Genomic DNA, 16,085 nt, shown 5'->3' with positions numbered 1-16,085 from the left:
GCGAACTCTCAGGAGGACCTGGAGTTAGGAGGTAGAAGGACCCAACAGAGACCAAGGTCTGCCCAGAGCTCTCAATGGTGGCCCATCCCCATGAGGATGCTGGGCGATGCTACCCTGAATTGGTCCCACGTGCAGCCTGAGCTCTCAGGCCAGCACTGTGCTAACCGGTCTCACCATTTACTCCTCTTCAACCATCAACACTCATAGTTGGGGGGAGGGGGTGGGGTGGCAGCACAGACTGACTGCAACATTGACTGCACTTCCCAGGCTACTTCCTGCTGCTGTAGGCTCTCAGCTGGCTAGGGGAACAAATTCCCACTCATGTCCACTCTGCGTCCCTGTCCATCTGTCTCCAGGACACCTCCCTGATTTTCTCACAGCCCCTGTCTCTCAGGTTGCGCAACCCTCTGGTCTCTGTCATGGGTCCTGAGAATGCTTCTTGTGACTATGAATGGAACAAGACCAGAACTTGTACAGTTCAGGGGCATCTGACTGGGGCAGTGGTTCTCAACCTGTGGGTCACAACCTCTTTTGGGGGGCTGTTGAAAAACCCTTTTCACAGGGGGCACCTATCAGAAGCCCTCCAGCATGTCAGGTATTTATATTATAATTCGTAACAGTAGCAAAATTACAGTTATGAAGTAGCAATGAAATAATTTTGTGGTGGTGGGGGTCACCACAACATGAGGGTTCTAAGGGTTCAACACTGGTCTAGGGGTTCTCTTGTTTCTTGCCCGTTCCTGTTGTACTCTACCTGATAGAGTTCAATGTGCTGGCCACCTGAGTTCAGAGATAGGCCGAGTGTCCTTCCCACCCAGCCACACACAGGCTGGACCACCTCCTCTGTCCTGGTGGAATCTTCGATTCAACCCCTCCAGCCCTGGGTCTAGGATAGCTAGGGGCTCCATCCAAGTCCACTGTCCAGCCCACTGCATGGATTTTCTACTGCAGCTACTCAGAGGTGCCAGCACACGTGGGCAACCAGGGTGTGGTTAGAAGAACTATTTTGGCTCCTGCCACCCCACCCCCCACCCCAGTTATTTTATTCTATTTTGTAGTATTATTGTGTACGTTTGGTCACCATGTACACACAGTGCCAGTAGAAGCCAAAAGAGGGCGTCATAACCTCTGGAACCAGAGTTAAACATGGTTGTGAGTCATCATGTGGGTGTTTGAGACCCAAACCAGGGTCCTCTGCAAGGGTAACAAGTGCTTTGTGTGTGTGTGTGTGTGTGTGTGTGTGTGTGTTTTCTTTTTTGGGGGGTGTTATTTGTTTGTCGTTTTTTTTGGAGACAGGGTTTCTCAGTGTAGCCCAGGTTAACCTGGAACTCACTCTGTAAACCAAGCTGGCCTTGAACTCACAGAGATCCTCCTGCCTCTGTTTCCCAAGTGCTAGGATTAAAGGTGTGAGTTATTATGCCCGGCTTTCCGCCTTTTTTTTTTTTTAAAGGCAGATTCTCTGGCTCAACCTGGAGCTTATCCATTCAACTAGTTGCCTGGTCAATGAACTCTACAACCACTCCTGTCTCTGCCTCCCAGCACAGGGAGAACTCGGGTCCTCAGGTTTGGTTTGCCTGGCAGGCAAATTGTCCACAGAGCCATCTTTCCAGCCCATCCTGTTTTTAACCTATAAACAGAACCCACTATAGGGAGGCTGGAGGGGCTACCATCCTACTTCCTCTGCTCCTAACCCAGGCAGCTGCCCTGGGTCCCACAGGAAAGGAACACTAGCTGCCATAGGGCCTCCCGAACTGGGCCGCAGGACAATCTCTGTTTCCGCCTGCAGAAGCTGGGCCCTGATTGGCTCGAGGGTGAACACCAGCCTCTGCTCTTTCCTGGTTGAAAGTATAACAGAGCAGTTGAGCAAGGCAAACGTCGCCTTTCCCCTGCTGGGGAGAAGGTATATACCCTCACAGGTGCCTCCCCGAATAGCACCAAGACACCCAAGGAAGGGAGAAAGGGAACGCAAGCACGGACAGGCCAGCAGGGGGCGCGACGTGGCTCAGCCTGTGTCGAGAGGATGGCCGGCGGGGATGGGATGCTGCGACGCCTGCTGAAGCTACACCGCACTGAGATCGCGGTGGCCATCGACAGCGCCTTTCCGCTGCTGCACGCTCTGGCCGACCACGACGTAGTCCCAGAGGACAAGTTCCAGGTGGGCTTCTGCGCCCCCCACCCCCGCCGGCGCTTCTCAGTCTCCCCACACCTCTACCCACAACCTAGGTGATCCCTCCCAACACCCATGCTATACCCAACCCTCCCCCTACCAGCCAAGGAGTGGTCCCAGGCCTCCTCAGGAGACCTCTCCAGGTCAAGTTCCAGGTGAGTCCCCTAACCTCACACCCTGTGCACCCCGACTCCCTAGGGCCCCTGGCCTGGAATAGCAGGAATAGGCAGGTCTCCCTTCCCAAAGAGGCAGCAGGGGTTGGATGGAGGTAGGGGGGGTGCACAGGTAGCCCAATATTGTCACTGCAGGAGACCCTCCGGCTGAAGGAGAAGGAGGGGTGCCCCCAGGCCTTTCATGCCCTGCTGTCCTGGCTCCTGACCCAGGACAGTGGGGCCATCCTGGATTTCTGGAGGGTTCTCTTTAAGGACTACAATCTGGAGCGGTACAGCCGCCTGCATACCATCCTGGATGGCTTCCCCAAAGGTGGGTAGCATTGGGGCTACGGGTGTAAGTCCCTAAGTGTTTTAAGGGAGCCACAACAACTCCAGCAGAACCTAAGAGGCAAAAGAAAAGAGCAGAGGCCCAGTTCCCCCCTTCCTCAAGAGTGTCCTGTTCTAGAGCCCCCTCTAGGGATAAGGCTCTAAAGATGGCAGGGGGTGGGGGCCTTTTTCTTGCCTCTGAACTGCAGATGTGGACCTCAGTCAGCCCCGGAAAGGAAGGAAGCCCCTTGCTGTTCCCAAGGTCACAGTACTGCCACCCAAACCCCCCACCAAGAGAAAAGCTCCAGAGGAACCTCGAGGCACCCCGCCAGCCACCCTGGCCCCAAAGAGCACCTCTAGCCCAGGTACACAGGGAGAGGAGCTAGGGTTGCAGGGCCCTCCCCAACTGGCTCTCAGGAGCCAGCTTACTGATACCACCCCCGGGAGGGCCAGCCTGCTAGAGCCACAGAGTCACCTGAGTTGCTCAGACCTGAGCATTGGAGGATGCTCACAGCCTCTCGGCTTCTTACTGTTCTGAAGGCTGAGCTCCTGGGCTAACCGCAGGTGCCTTTGATTTCCTTTCTGTTGAAGAATGAATCAGCCCAGCCCTGCTTAAGAACTCTTGATGGGACCCTACCAGGTGCTCTCTCTCCCCCACCTCACTCTACACCCCGGACCCACCAGAAGCACCCCAGCCCAGAAAGGAGGGCTAGGCTGCCTCCACTTCCCCTTCACAGGCTCCCACCCAAAGACTAAGCCCCCCAAGAAGCCAGAGGGCAACTCGGAGTCACAGCGCCTCCCGCTGGGAAACGGTGAGTAAGGCCAAGAGGGCAAGGGGCTGATTGAGGAAGTGGAGGGGATCTGATCCCATTGGCCTCAGCTGGATGGCCCAGCCAAAAGATGGAGAGTCCTTGGGTCCAAAGGTCTTGTCAGTCACCCCACCCACACTGCCCTGGGGGTTGGGGGGGGGGTCTCTCCTCCTAGACCTCTATCCATTCTAGTGCTCACAACCTTCCAGGCAGCTCAGAAACATAATCATGAGGGAACTAGCTCCTCAGCTGGGTTCAACCTTAACTACACCCACACTCATCTTTGCACCGGTCCCAGGGATCCCAAACACCTGTGTTTGCTGGTCCTCACCCCCAGGATGACCTAGGAACTCTGTGCCCCAGCACAACAAGGTCCCACGCTGCCATGAGACGCTTGTGGTCCCCTCAGTCCCCTCAGACCCGTGTTCATGTTTGCTGTCCTGGGGGGTGAGGGGTCTCTCCAGGAATCCAGACTATGGCAGCTTCGGTCCAGAGGGCTGTGACTGTGTCCCCTGGGGATGTCCCAGGAGTCCGAGGGGCCGTGGAAGGGATCCTTATCCATCAGGTGTTTGAGTCAGGTAAATGCATGGGAAACAGACTGCCTGGGAGACCCAGGCCCTCAAGGGGGAAGGAGGTGTCCAGTAGGCCGCATGAAGTTCGGCCAGCTTTGGAACAGAGAGGCGATGCTGAAGGCCCCCTACATGGGCAGATCTTCTGTCAGGCCAGTGGTCCATTGTCACATTCAGGCGTGGAAATCCCACCTCCTCCACATCAGTGGGTCCTGTTGAGTCACAGGTGACATCCTTACACATGTGCTCCCATTCTCTCAAGTGCCCATATCGCCCACCCAGGACAGCCCGCCACAGCTTATGCCCTCGCCTCAGCCATCTATGGTGGTCTGTCCAATCCCTTTTTTTTTTTTTTTTTTTTTTTGTCCAGACTCCTCCCACAATTGCCTAACTACTAGGTGGGCTAGCAGGTCACCTTCTACAGCCACCCAAATTATCTGCACAGGACAGAGCTGGGGGCAGAATCATTGTAGATTCTGCTCCATGGCACCCTGGACACTGGACTTGGATGCCATGGACAGCCAGGATGGCCTGAGAGCCAATGTCAGTCCTCGTCTGCCCTCATCAGAGCAACCACAAGAATCCTACCTGACCCCTTCTGGGGATGCTTTTCTATTTATTCATTTTTATTTTTATTTATTTATTTATTTTTTTGAGACAGGGTTTCTCTGTGTAGCCTTAGCTGTCCTGGATTCACTATGTAGACCAGGGTGGCCTCGAACTCACAGCAATCTGCCTGCCTCTGCCTCCCAAATCCGGGGATTAAAGGTGTGCACCACCACGCCTGGCTTTGTTTTTTTAAGACAGGGTTTCTCTGTGTAGCCTTGGCTGTCTTACACTCACTTTGTAGACCAGGCTGGCCTCGAACTCACAGAGATCCACCTTCTCTGCCTTCTGAGTGCTGGCACTGCCTCTCCAGTCTGACTGTGTCTCTCTGTTTTCACTTTTCTATTTTTAAAAAAGATTTATTTCTTTACTATTATGAATAGTGTTTTGTCTGCATGTACACTTACACACCAGAAGAGGGCACCAGATCTCATTATAGATGATTATGAGCCACCATTTGGTTGCTGCGGATTGAACTCAGGACTTTTGGAAGGGCAGGCAGTGCTATCTCTCCAGCCCTGTTTTCACATTTCTTTGTAAGGACATTGGATTTAGGGTCTAGTATGACATCCCCCTTTTGTTGTTGTCTTTGTTGTTGTGGGTTTTTGTTTCTTTGTTTGTTTTGGAGACAGGGTTTCTCTGCAGCCTTGCTGCCCTGGATTCACTTTGTAGACCAGGCTGGCCTTGAAGTCACAATGATCTGCCTGTCTCTGTCTCCTAAGTGCAGGTATTAAAGGTGTGCGCCCCCACACCCAACTTGCTGTCGTTTTGTTTTGTTTTTGTTTTTTAAGGTAGAGTTTCTCTGTGTAGCCTTGGCCATCCTGGAACTCACTCTGTAGACCAGGCTGGCCTTGAACTCATAGAGATCTGCCCGCCTCTCCCTCCCAAATGGTGGGATTAAAGGTATGTGCCACCAATGCCCAACTACGACATCATCTTAACCAATTATGTCTCCAAAGACCCTGTGTCCAATAAGATCTATTCCAAACTTGTGAGTGGACACTGTTTACTTTAGTATAATCCCAGCAAGATTGCCTCACTGGACCCAGGACCCAGGCCTCAGACTTGGCTGTGGCTAGGGGGTGGGGAGGAATGGTAGGCTGCAAGTTCTGCCAGACCTCTACTATGAGCTCAGACATACTCTGCCTGTTCTTCCAGGAGGATCCAAGAAGTGCATCCAGGTTGGGGGGGAGTTTTACACTCCCAGCAAGTTTGAAGACCCCAGTGGCAGTGCAAAGAACAAGACCCGCAGTGGTGGCAGCCTAAAGCCGGTGGTCCGAGCCAAAGGAGCCCAGGTCACTATCCTTAAAACCACTAGTCAACATGTCCATCTTTGGGGAGCTGGGCCTTGGATAGCCTCACCTCCCCCACACAACAACCAGGACTTCTTCCTGGGGCTTGGAGTTGCTTCCAGAAGCACCTGGTACTGGGGTCACAAGGCTCTTCCCTGGCCCTAGCTACCTCATTATGACCCCGTATCTATTGTAGGGAAGAGATGAACAGAAAGTGGGCCAGCAGTGTGGGGTCCCTGCCCTCCCAACCCTCCCCAGCGAGCCCCAGATTCACCAGGTAAGCCCTAAGAACAGAGGCAGTCTGGCCTCCCCACCAGTATTTAACCAGACCCTTCTTTCTGTTCCTTGTCCTGGATGTTTAGCTGCCTGGAACACAGAGGCCTGAGTCCCTGCCATGAAGGCATCTCTTTCCTCCTCCTCCTCCTCCCTGTCTCTCTCTCCTCCTCCTTTGTCTCCCTCTGGTCCTTCTTGGAAGTGCTCTTTCTGATGATACACATTGGGAGAGATTGATTGATTTATGTATGTATGTATGTATGTATGTATGTATGTATGTATGTATGTAGGTATTTATTTTGGTTTTTGGGGACGTAGTTTCTCTGTGTAGCCTTGGCTGTCCTAGACTCACTTTGTAGACCAGGCTGGCTTCAAACTCACAGAGATCCGCCAGCCTCTGCCTCCCGAGTGGAGTGCTGGGACTACAGACATGCACCACCATGCCTGCCAGGCAGGAAATTTCAAATTAGTCAGAGCAGGTGAGGTTATCCCTTTTAAATCACGTGCTCAGCTGGGCAGTGGTGGCTTTTAATCCCAGCAGAGGCAGGCAGATTTTTGTGTGTTTGAGGCCAGCCTGGTGTACAGTGTGAGTTCCAGGACAGCCAGGGCTATACAGAGAAACCCTATCTCGAAAAACAAAAACAAGCCGGGCTGTGGTTGGCGCACGCCTTTAATCCCAGCACTCAGGAGGCAGAGGCAGATGGATTGCTGTGAGTTCGAGGCCAGCCTGGTCTACAAAGTGAGTCCAGGACAGCCAAGGCTACAGAGAGAAATCCTGTCTTGAAAAACAAAACAAAAATAAATAAATAAATAAACAAACCAAAAACAAACAAACAAACACAGAAACCACACATTTGGCGCAGGCTACAACCATCTTGTGGGGGGTGGGGGTGTGGGGGTGTGGGGTGTGGGGGTGTGGGGTGGGGGGGGGGGGAAGTGTGGGGGAGTGGAGGGGTGTGGGGGTGGGGGTTGTGGGGGTGGGGGATGTGGGGGGTGAGGGGGTGGGGGTGTGGGGGGTGTGGGGGTGTGGGGGGTGGGGGTGGGGTGTGTGGGGGTGGGGGATGTGGGGGTGTGGGGGTGTGAGGGTGTGGGGGGGGGGGGTGGGGAGGTTGGAGGTTGAGATGCTGCTAAAGCCAGAGCATGAGGTTCTCCAGGGATGCCGAGGTCACCAACACCACTGTCATGGTTGCGCATGTGTCATTGATCACAGTTGCCAACACCTGAGAGCCAGGCACTCTGCTGGCCCCGGACATTAAAGGTTGAAAGGTTCTACTCTGTCCTGCTCCACAAAAGTGCCCCCCTGGTTACTGGGGGCCCATGGAAGGATTGCCTTGAATGTGATGGTCACTGTGTAGGGCCAGCACAGCCTGGCATCTGGAAGCTTCTTGAGGAGGTGGTATCAGGACTCAGAGTTACCTCTATCTTGACAAAAGCATAAGGGGGGGGGGGTGGGGGAGTGATAGCAGGTGCCCAGGGCTGGCAGGAAACCCCACAGGCCTGTGCCCCTGCTGTTCTATTAGGTGAGTAGGGAGAGGTCAACCCTGGGCGACTGCCTGGTACCCAGCACTCCTTCCTGAGAGGGACACCTGCTAGGTCTGTAGGATGGGCAGCATAGAGGTCAGGCAGGCCCAAGAAGGGAACAGAGAGGGAATCTAGGAGTCAGCCTCTGGTGGTGAGCCTTGTAGGAGGAGCCCTTCCAGAGTGGGTCTCTCAGGCGGGCACTGTGCTCCGTTCTGGGTGTGCACGGGCCCTTCTCGCCTGGTCAGAAGAATGACGACGAGTGTGCTGTGTGTCACGATGGAGGTGAGCTCATCTGTTGTGACGGCTGTCCCCGGGCCTTCCACCTGGCTTGCCTGTCCCCACCTCTGCGGGAGATCCCCAGGTGAGCAGAGCTCCCATTCCTGCTTGTTACGTATACCCTGGCCATCCTGATCCCCCAACTGTCCTTATCTGCTGACCTTGGAGAAGCCTGGCAGCCTCCAGACTCACAGTTGGACAGGAAGGGCCCCCAGGAAGAGTCATGGGCTAGGCATGGTGGGATTCTCTTGCCATGCCACCTACCTCCCCTTCCTGCCACATGGCCCACTCAGGCCTAAAGACACCATAACATGATGCCACTCAAGGCAAAGGTGGCCATATTGTGCTTTTCACCTCAGGTTCTTCGCACCCCGGGTTTTAGTTCATACTTCCTAGGGCACAGGCCTTTCCCCAAGGCCCCTCAAACTCTCACTCCCGATCGGGTGTTGTGGCGCAAACCTGTAATCCCAGCACTCGGGAGGCAGAGGCAGGTGGATCCCTGTGAGTTCGAGGCCAGCCTGGTCTACAAAGTGAGTCCAGGACAGCCAGGGCCACACAGAGAAACCCTCTCTTGAAAAAGAAAAGAAAGAAAGAAAGAAAGAAAGAAAGAAAGAAAGAAAGAAAGAAAGAAATCTCACTCCCACAAAGATGTACTGTTTACTCTCCTCACTGACTGCACAGGCCTGTTCTGGGGTGTGGGGTTCTAGCCTGAACTCTGCCTCTCTAATCCTCTTCCACCAGGGTCTTTCCTTCCTGCCCTTGCCCTCTCCCCGCAACCAGCCCATTCCTACAGGGCTGCGGGTGTTCTCAGGGTGGAAACAGGGAGGGAGGGCTCACAGCTGGGCCAGGCCGATGACAAGCAGGCACAGGTGCTTAGGGTTAGTGGGCATGGGGAATTTTTTTTTTTTTTTTTTTTTTTAAGACAGGGTTTCTCTGTGTTAGCTTGGCTGCCCTGGACTCACTATGTAGACCAGGCTGGCCTCGAACTCACAGGGATCCGCCTGCCTCTGCCTCCCAAGTGCTGGGATTAAAGGCATGTGCCACCACGCTGCCGGGCTGGGCATGGGGAATTCTTAAGGATCAGCAGGGAAGCACTCTAGGTCCACTGACTCTCTGATGAGGCCACCCTCCAGGGGGAAATAACCCACATCATATTGAACTTTCCTTGTGGTACCCGACTCTTCCATTCCTGGGTTTGGTGTCCCATCTCTGAATGAGTATGGTGATATGGAGGGTCCTCAAGACACCCCTGCCATGCAGTTCTAGGGGTGGGAGTGGGGGTCTGTGGTGTTTGTTTTGTCCTACATGCCTGTGACTGGTGGCCTCTGCATAGTGGCGTCTGGAGGTGTGCCTGCTGCCTCCAGGGCAGAGTCCAGCAGAACCTGTCCCAGCCTGAGGAGTCCAGGCCCCTGGAGCCACCTGCAGAGATCCGGGTATGACCAGAGTGGGCCATCCCCTTTCTTCTCTCTTCCCCTCTACAGTCCTACCTCCTGACTTCTGTGAGTCTTGCTTGCCCTGGCTATAGCGCCATCCCCTGGCTTGGCCTGATCGGCCTTTCTGGTGAATTCCCTGTGGGGTTGAGGGGTCAAGGGGTTAAGGACAGCTGCCCAAGCTGGCTCTGTTCCTCCTACCTCATCTTTGCTAATATTCTCCAAAAGCCTTGCATTCTGTTGTGTTACACCCTACATCCTGTTAGAACCTCCCCCTACTCTCCCCACTTCCCCCCCCCTACCCCCCCACCCCGTTTGCTGACAGGCCCTGAGGCCACTGTCATCACAGCTAAGATGGCAAAGATGGAGGCTTTTGCTGAGAGCATTGGAGCCACACACCCAGCTTTTTCTTCTTTTTTAATTAATTAATTAATTAAGGTCCTTTAAGACAGAGTTTCTTTGTGTAACAGAACCCTGGTTGTCCTGGACTCACTTTATAGACCAGGCAGGCCTGGAACTCACAGAGATCCACCTGCCTCTGCCTCCTGAGTGCTGGGAATTGAGGTGTGTACCACCACGCCTAGCTCTTAAATTTATTTTTATTTTATGTGCATTGGTGTTTTACCTGCATGTATGTCTGTGACGGGTGTCAGATCCTCTGGAATGGGAGTTACAGACAGTTGTGAGCGGCCATGTGGTTGCTGGGAATTGAACTCGGGTTCCTCGAAAGAGCAGCCAGTGCTCTTAACCGCTAAGCCATCTCTTCAGCATGTACCAAGCCTCCTCAACCTCAGACCCACCACAGCAGCCTAGTCCTGACTCCCAGGTAGTGCCAAGCAGTGTCCTATGCCTCCTGAGTGCTGATCCTTAAATTCCAGATCCTCCCAGGGCTGAGGGCAGCTTCAGAGGAAACCAGGGGCCTGTCCAGGGAGCTCCCAGCCCGCTCAGATCCTGCCATCACATATGTGAACCTGCTGCCCCCACCTTCTGCAGCCCCCTTGCCTCTGCTGGAGCCTTCAGCACTACATCCTCTGCTGAGTTCTGGGACTGAGGGGCAGCAGGTGAGTGAAGGGGAGTCCCTGGGGCCTGAGTCCTGTCTTCTGGGAGCTCTGGACCCACACGACAGTTATAAGCCCTAAACAGGACAGCTGGTTTACCATTAGGGACTGGAATTAGAAGGGCATCCCAAGGGTCAGAGGAGGACTCGACCTGGAGAGACTGGGTTGATAAAAGGAAGGGGGTACACCAGGAGGCACAGGGGTGTGAGGAGAGCACCTAGAGGGGGCTCTTGTGGAGCTCTCAGCCCTGCCACACAACGGTGATGTTCCAAAAAGTCCAAATGGGCCTTCGAGATGGCTCAGCAGGTAGAAGGGCTCGCTGCCAAGCTCCAAGCTTGAGGACCTGAGTTGGATCCCCAAGACTCACAGGGCAAAAAGGAGAGGCTGGCTCTGCAAGTAGTCCTCTGATCTCCAGTGCACACCCATGAATGAAAAGTGAATTAATTAGCCGGGCGTGGTAGCACACGCCTGTAATCCCAGCACTCGGGAGGCAGAGGCAGGTGGATCACTGTGAGTTCGAGGCCAGCCTGGTCTACAAAGCAAGTCCAGGACAGCCAAGACTACACAGAGAGACCCTGTCTTGAAAAACCAAACCAAACCAAACAAACAAACAAACAAAAAAGGAATTAATTAGAAAGGAAGGAAAGGGGGGGCGGGGGACAGAGGGAGGGAGGGAGGGAGGGAGGGAGGGAGGGAGGGAAGAAGAAAGGCCTAGCTTGGTTATCTGGGCAGTACATCATCCCCAGCCATGAGACAGGACAACAAACATGGAATCTCCTTGTGAGTCTCAGAATGCCCCAGGCTCAATCTACCTCCAGCAGCCATATTCCCTATAAGTTCCTCAGGAGCCCTACAGTTGGCGGGAGCAGAGCTGGATGGACTGGCTCATGGGAAGCAGCTTGGAAGGCTGCTTTTTGACAGTTGCTCAGGTCCCCCCTGGCCCCTTGGAACATCAAGGCCTCGGAACTTTACTTGCAACCATGAGGTTTCCCCGGTTAACCTGGGTTGGTGGGGTATAGGGTGAGCAAGTGAGCAAGGACCCACCCCCCCCCCCCCCGCCACCGGGTTGCTCTATTGTGTTTCTGTAGGGTCCAGCACCCTGTGCGAGGTGTGGTGTGTGTGGGGACAGCGTGGACGTGCTACGGTGCACACACTGTGCGGCCGCCTTCCACTGGCGCTGCCACTTCCCGACTGCCGTTGCGCGGCCAGGGTGAGTGAGGTGGCAAGGGCCGGAGAGTAGCCAGCATCCCCACCCACCCTGATGGTTCTCCGATGCATCAAGCTTTCCCCACTCCACTAGGACCAACCTCCGCTGCAAGTCCTGCTCTGCAGACCCGACTCCCACACCAGGCGAAGCTGCGCTCACCTCTGTGCGTCAGGCCCCTGGACTTGCTAAGGTCAGTGTGTGGGATCCTGTGGGAGTGGAAAAGTTAAAGCCACACCCACTAACCACGGTCCCATTACCTTTTTGTTTGTTTGTTTTGGTTTTGGTTTTTTGAGACAGGGTCTCACTCATTACAGATCTCTGGCTGTCTTGGAACTCATTCTGTAGACCAGGCAGACCTCAAACTCAGGGAGCTGCTTGCCACTGCCTCCTAAATGCTGAGATTAGAGGCGTGCGCTGCTACTCCTGGACGTCCCCCCCCCCCTCCATTTTTTAAGACTAATGCTGGGATCAGAGGTGTATGTGACCACATCTGGCTTCCCAACTACTTTTATAAAGCGTACAGGCAGACTGGCCTCTGTAAGTTTGAGTTCAGCCTGGACTACATAATGAGTTCTGGGTTAGCCCAGGCTAACCCTTTCTAAACAAAACAAAGCAAGCAAATGAGGTGTTTTAAAGGGAAATATCTCAAATAGCTATGGACTCACTGTTGGCACTGGGTTCCTGCGTTCAGGGAGCTCTGGACCCATAGGCCAATTGGATTAACCCATAACGAAGACAGCTGGTAGACATCCCCTAGGTGCCGGATTTTCTGCTGATGTTGGGGAACACGAATCAGAAGGGCTGACACCTCCAGGGTAGCTAACTACTGCCCTCGGTAGGGGGAAGGAGAGAGAGAGGTTACTCCAGTTGGGAAGACAGCCAAAGCTGCTAGCTTTTGCTGACCCCAAGAGTCACCTACCGCAGTCCTGTACCTGGCTAGACCTCCATCTCACCCCCATTTTTACTAACTGGACAGGGCCTGAGCCCTGGCTGGAGATCTGCAGCCCAGGGAGGGATCTTGTGAAGATGCATTAGGTAAGACGGCAGAGCACATACACAGCTCAGTGCCAGACTCCAGCTTTCCCTGATAAATCCAGGACCTTAGCTGAGGCTGGCCCTATGTGACTGAGAACCATCTGGAAGGTTATCTAGGAACCTACTTATCCTAAGATTCTGCTGGTGCCATGGGACCCGGAAAGGCAAGGGGCAAGCTTTGCTGAGCCTTTAGAGCAGTGGTTCTTAGCCTTTGGGGCCAAATAATCTTTTCATAGGGGCTGCCTAAGACCATTGGAAACATCAGATATTTATGATTCACAACAGTAGCAAAATTATAGTTATAAAGTAGCAATGAAAATAATGTTATGGTGGGGGGGGGTGGTCACCACAACATGAGGAACTGTATTAAAGGGCTGCAGCATTAGGAGGGCTGAGAACCACAGCTCTCTCTAGAGTCTAGAGCCAAGAAGGGAAGGTGGGCACGCGGAAATCACTTCTAGAACAAGGAAGAGGATTGGCCAGTTGGGCCATTCCACTGGCTTCAATGTGAGCTCCTGATTGGAGCTCTGTCACCACAGCCAAGAGCACAGGTCCAACTGAGGACAGCTCATGTGACCAGTGAGAGGTGGTGACAGGCAGAGGGAGACAATGGATGGGTCCTGGCCACCATGCCTCTTGGGGGCAGGGGGGTATCTTTAGCTGAAAAAAATCCCCTTCTTTTCCCCTAATGGACACAGACCATATATAGGACAGGTCGGTTGCTCCCACTCTACCTGCACCCCTCGACCTGAGGAACTGAGTGTGACTCTGCTCTGTGGTACCTGCTGCTGCCTCCACAAGCTGGAGTTCGACCTCTGGTCACCAGCCCGCTGCTAGGTTGGGATGACTGTTGACTCTTTGATTCTAGGTGGGGGACGACTCTGCTGGTCATGAGCCTGTTCTACATAGGGATGACCTGGAGTCCCTACTGAATGAGGTAATATGTCACTGGCCTGGGCTCTGCTCTCAGCTCCTTTGCTGTCCTCAGTCAGGTGGCACCCAGTAGACCAGTGTTGCCCTACCCAAAGGCTGCTCTTCCCAGAACAGTGCATCACCGTTCCCATTGCAGGATGCTGGCCTCCTTCTGCCTGTCGCCTTCTCCCACCGGGGGCCTGGCATCTGGGAGTTCTAGTGTCCTCAGGACCTCAGAACCAGGAGGGCTTATGCCCTTGACTCTTGAGGGAGAGCTGGTAAGGTCATTCGGTGACCTTTCTCTTACCCCTCCCAGCTCAGGTTTCTGTTGGTTAAGATGGACAGGGAGAGCCAGATGTGGTGGCCCAGGTCTTTGGTTCCCAGCACTTGGGAGGCAGATGTAGGACTGTGAGGTGGATGCTCATCTGGGCTACATGATGAGACCCAATCTCAAAAGCCTGAGTGGGGGCTATGATGGCGCACACCTTCAATCCCAGCACTCGAGATGCAGAGGCAAGTGGATCGCTGTGAGTTCAAGGCCAGCCTGGTCTAAAAAGTGAGTCCAGGACAGTCAAGGCTACACAGAGAAACCCACCCTGTCTTGAAAAAAAAACAAAACAAAACAAACAACAACACACCCCGGAGGGCTAGAGAAATGGCTCAGTGGCTAAGAGTGTATGTTGCTCTTGCAGAGGACCCAAGTTCCCAGCAGCCATGATACATGGCTTCTAATTGTTTATAATTCCACTCAAGGGGATCTGATGCTTCTAGCTTCCTCAGGCACCTATACACACACACACACACACACACACACACACACACAGATACACACAGACACACACACACAGGCACACACAGATACACAGACACACAGACACACACACACACACATGCTTAAAAATAGTAAGAGTAAGGCTGGAAATATGGGTCAGCCGTTAAGAGCACGGACTGCTCTTCCAAAGATCCTGAGTTCAATTCCCAACAACCACATGGTGGCTCACAACCATCTATAATGTGATCTGGCACCCTCTTCTGGCTTGCAGGTGTACATGCAAATAGAGCACTCATACGTTAAAAAAAAATTAGTAAGAGTAAACTGAAGAGAGAGAGAGAGAGAGAGAGAGAGAGAGAGAGAGAGAGAGAGAGAGAGAGCGCTAGAACTTTTTAGGACTCCATCTACTGTAAGGGCACAAACTCCTTTAGTCATTCCCACATGCCCTCTTCAGTGTCCACTGGCTAAACTGGTTGTGGGCCAGGAGCCTGCCCTATGCAGTGGGCCATGTGTGGAAGAGGGAGAGATGGATGATCTGGGCATTTGAAAGAATGGGACCTCCCTGATGACTTCCCAGTCCTGTTGGGATGTTTGGCCCCTGAGCAGAGAGGAAGGATGTAGCAAAGAAAGCCACTGAGAAGAGGAAGGGACAGCCTGATGGCCAAGCCCTGGCCTCACAGGCTGCTCAAGAAAAACACTGCATGAAGAACCCCTCCTTCACTGGTCCTGTGGGGCCTCTGGTCTCAGGCGCCCCACCTTGAAGTAGAGGACCAAGTCCGGTGATACCTTCATGTCACAGTGGTCCCAATTTCATGGGCATGGCAGAGCAGGCACAGCTCTGCAAAAGTGCAGCTGGTCTGAATTTTCATGCCCATTTCTCACAGCACTCCTTCGACGGCATCCTGCAGTGGGCCATCCAGAGCATGGCACGCCCGCTGGCCGAGACACCTTCTTTCTCTTCCTGACCCCAGGTGGCCCAGGAGAGTGGGCAGCCTAGCCCTGCCCTCACCCCCACACCCCACTTCATAGGATGAGGCAGAATTGCCTCACACCTGCAGCCACTCCCTGCTCTGAGAGGACATGCTCTGTCACACACCCCAGCCCCACCCCCCACCCCCACCCCCACCCCGGGCAGCTGGGCTGGTTAGGACCAGGAGCTGGCAGGTTCCAGCTGGCAGCATTCAGCTTGCCGAGGGTCCTGGTGTTTGTGGGGTTGCAAGACCATCCTGTGTCCAGAAATTAAAGTCACTTCTGTGGGCTTTGAGGTAGTGGATGTTTGTTTGGGGGGTATCCGTACTTCTGGTGCTTGAAACTAGACCAGGGGGGAAGGAGTTGACTATTATGAGAAGGGAAGGCCTTGAGGAAGGAACACGAAGCACTGTGTCCCCCTGAAGCCAAGCCTGGGGCCTTGTTGTGGCCCCTAAGGCCCTGCTTGGCTTTGTCACATCTCCACCCCTGTATCAGTCCCCAACGCGTGCAGGCCCCTTCCCCACCATTCAGTTACACCCCAGGCCCTGGCCATTTGGAATTTCCTGTCCTTCTATGCCATGTGTCGGACACCCTTGAGACCTCAGTCACCTCCAGTGTCACTTCACTTTTCTTTTTTGTTTTGTTTTGTTTTTGTTTTTCGAGGCCAGGTTTCTCTGTGTAGCCCTGGCTGTCTTAGCTCTCGCTCTGTA

At 53.9% G+C, this 16,085-nt stretch overlaps 1 protein-coding gene across 8 annotated transcripts; it reads left to right on the top strand.

The window, feature by feature from the left end:
• Positions 1-2,020: 2,020 nt before the first annotated feature.
• Positions 2,021-15,371, top strand: Aire (autoimmune regulator). 8 transcript variants are annotated; one of them, XM_051152611.1, is made up of 14 exons: positions 2,021-2,155; positions 2,476-2,650; positions 2,856-3,011; positions 3,384-3,458; positions 3,920-4,033; positions 5,789-5,925; positions 6,119-6,199; positions 7,965-8,077; positions 9,326-9,425; positions 10,301-10,483; positions 11,569-11,690; positions 11,781-11,877; positions 13,591-13,659; positions 15,291-15,371. In XM_051152611.1, exons 1-14 carry the CDS (start codon positions 2,021-2,023, stop codon positions 15,369-15,371), a joined length of 1,638 nt encoding a protein of 545 aa, XP_051008568.1. The 8 variants fall into 8 exon arrangements, with proteins under 8 accessions (XP_051008568.1, XP_051008567.1, XP_051008566.1 ...); XM_051152610.1 differs by having other exon boundaries at positions 7,962-8,077; XM_051152609.1 differs by having other exon boundaries at positions 5,789-5,955.
• Positions 15,372-16,085: the final 714 nt, after the last annotated feature.

Source organism: Acomys russatus, chromosome 11 (genome assembly GCF_903995435.1).
Source record: "Acomys russatus chromosome 11, mAcoRus1.1, whole genome shotgun sequence".
Classification (NCBI taxonomy): domain Eukaryota; kingdom Metazoa; phylum Chordata; class Mammalia; order Rodentia; family Muridae; genus Acomys; species Acomys russatus.
The sequence above is the reverse complement of the archived record's forward strand: the minus strand, read 5'-3'. Positions and strand labels throughout refer to the sequence as shown.